The 2,819-nt window shown below is 42.2% G+C and overlaps 1 protein-coding gene across 1 annotated transcript; it reads right to left on the reverse strand.

The window, feature by feature from the left end:
• Positions 1–1,019: 1,019 nt before the first annotated feature.
• On the reverse strand, positions 1,020–2,388 carry LOC132398920 (general transcription factor II-I repeat domain-containing protein 2-like). Its single transcript, XM_059978757.1, has 2 exons — positions 1,281–2,388; positions 1,020–1,195 (listed from the first exon to the last, which is right to left on the reverse strand). The coding sequence occupies exon 1, from the start codon at positions 1,885–1,887 to the stop codon at positions 1,285–1,287; it is 603 nt and encodes a 200-aa protein (XP_059834740.1). The 5' UTR covers positions 1,888–2,388; the 3' UTR covers positions 1,020–1,195; positions 1,281–1,284.
• Between the last annotated feature and the right edge of the window lie 431 nt (positions 2,389–2,819).

Below are 2,819 nucleotides of genomic sequence, written 5' to 3' on the forward strand. Positions count from 1 at the left end.
CCTCTGACATCTCCCCCATACTTTGCTCCAATCATCTTAAAATTATGCTCCCTCATCTGAACCATTTCTGCTCTAGAGAAAAGTCTCTAGTTATCCACTCAATTTATGCTCTTATCCTGTACAGCTCTATTAAGTCACCTTTTATCCTTCTTCGCTCCAAAGAGAAAAGTCCTAGCTTGCTCAATCAATCCTCATTAGACATGGCAGCATCCTGGTAAATCTTCTCTGTACCCTCTCTGAAGATTCCACGTCCTTCCTTTAACCAGGTAACCAGTAATGAACACAACACTCCAAATGTATTTGAACCAGAGTTTAATAGAACTGCAACATTACCTCATGGCTTTCGAAATGAAAACTTTGGCCAATGAAGGTCAGCTTACATGCATCTACTTAACTACCTTATCAAGTCATGAGACAACTTTGAGTGACCTATGAATGTGGACCCCAAGATCTCTCTGTTCCCCCTCACTGCTTAGTATCTTACCTTCAGCCTTGTACTCTGGCTTCAAGTTCAACCTCTATGTTGTAAAACTTCACACTTTTCTGATTGAACACCATCTGCCATTTCTCAGCCCAGCTCTGCATCCTATTACACAAAACGCTGGTGGAAGACAGAAGGCCAGGTAGCATCTATAAGGAGATTATCGTCAGGGTCTCGGCCCGAAACGTCGACAGTGCTTCTCCTTATAGATGCTGCCTGGTCTGCTGTGTTCCACCAGCATTTTGTGTGTGTTGTTTGAATTTCCAGCATCTGCAGATTTCCTCGTGCCTGCATCCTATCTGTCCTGTTGTAACTTACAAGAACTGTCTACACCAGGGGTCAGCAACCTTTACCACTGAAAGAGCCACTTGGACCCGTTTCCCACAGAAAAGAAAACACTGGGAGCCGCAAAACCCGTTTGACATTTAAAATGAAATAACACTGCATACAACGTTTTTTTTGCCTTTATGCTATGTATAAACAAACTATAATGTGTTGCATTTATGAAATTGATGAACTCCTGCAGAGAAAACGAAATTACATTTCTGCATGCAACAAAAACATTTTGAACTCCGAAAAAAAGACGTTGGGTTGAAAGTTACTTTTAAGTAAAATATTCAATGTCTATTTGAGTCCTTCTTGTATTTATGAAAAACGCCGAACTTAAATTTTCCGCCAGCAGCAAACCAAAAATAACGTCAGCCAGCTGTCATCCTGAAAAATGAAAGGACTATTTCACTGAACAATGAAAAAATATGAATATGAGTAAAATAATAGGCAATTAAAATATTTATCATACTTGGTTAATGGGATTTCTGCTCCTGGACCTCAGCGCACAGCGTCTGCACATCAGGGCTGTATGATGTCACCTTCATCTTTACACAGGATCGCAAGCTGTCATCTGTGAGGTTTTCAATATCACTCCATTTGTGTTTCTGAGCAAGAACGGCCTTCTGACGGGCAACATCTTCAAGGTCTGCTGTCAAGCGTCTAAACTTGGACACCCATATGTCTTTGTCGGCTATGTCGGCCAGTTCCATCTCAAGATCAGGTTGACTCACACCTGCCAATGCAGTCGTATTCAGTAGGGAAGGATCGATGCTTAAGGGAGTGACCGGGAAGGATAATGTGTTTTTTTCCTCTCTGAACTCACAGAAGCGTTTCCCAAACGATGTTTGCATTGCGATGATTGCAGAATGTAAATACTCCGAAATTATCATGTCGTGACCTTGTTTGAACTCTCTCAAATTGGGGAAGTGAGACAAAGTGCCTTTCTGTAAATCTCTGGCAAGCACTGTCAACTTGCGCTCGAATGCCAAAACATCCTCCAACATGTGCAGGGCTGTACGTCCTTTCCCCTGAAGAGCTGTGTTCAGCGTGTTCAGGTGCGCTGTCATGTCTACCATGAAGTGTAGCTTTTCCAGCCACTCTGGCTGTTCCAGCTCAGGAAAGGTGAGCCCTTTGCTGCCCAGGAAAGTTTTCACTTCTTCCAGACACGCGACAAAGCGTTTCAGCACCTTCCGTCTGGACAGCCAGCGATAAAAACACGTTGTAGCGGTGTCAGTAAACTGCAGTCAAAGATAGCTTTATTCGAACTAAACAGCCTTGCTTTTCAGCTTCCCTCAACCCAGCCCCCATGGACGCAGATGCTGCAAAAGACGCGTACTCACAAACCCCCGTAGGCTATCTCCCTTAGCCGGAATGCTGGCTAATTGTGAGCCGTTTTATGATGTGGCAGGAAATGTGTCGCTACACTTAGGTTGTACAAGATCACCATAATTACATTTCAAAAGCTAACAAACTAACATAAAATACATTTTAATTAAATACTGACCAATTATTTCCCAAAGCCACAGGGAGCCGCAGCACAGAGGTGAAAGAGCCACAAATGGCTCGGGAGCCGCAGGTTGCCGACCCCCGGTCTACACTATCCACAACAGCATCAACCATCACGTCATCTGCAAACTTGCTAATGACAGAGGGGAGAAAAAAGCTAGAAAGTGACAGGCCCCAGAAACATTCTAAAATTTGCTTTGAGCTGCTGAAAAATTTGTAACTTATTAAGAGGTATTGTATAAATCATATTCCAACAGCTGGTTTTATTCAGCTAAATTACCTCCTGGAAACATACATCGATTTGAGAAATGACATGCTCTCATAAAATTTCAAGGCAATTGATGTAATTGAATACCAATTTTACCAAAACAAAAGAATGTATTGAATCAATTTGGACTGGTTAAATATACTTCAAAGGCTGGAAGAGCAACACTTTATATTCCATATAGTTAGCCTCAAACGTGATGACTTGAAATTTGATTTCTCCAACCTCCAGTAATTT

Source organism: Hypanus sabinus, chromosome 9, assembly GCF_030144855.1.
Source record: "Hypanus sabinus isolate sHypSab1 chromosome 9, sHypSab1.hap1, whole genome shotgun sequence".
Lineage (NCBI taxonomy): Eukaryota > Metazoa > Chordata > Chondrichthyes > Myliobatiformes > Dasyatidae > Hypanus > Hypanus sabinus.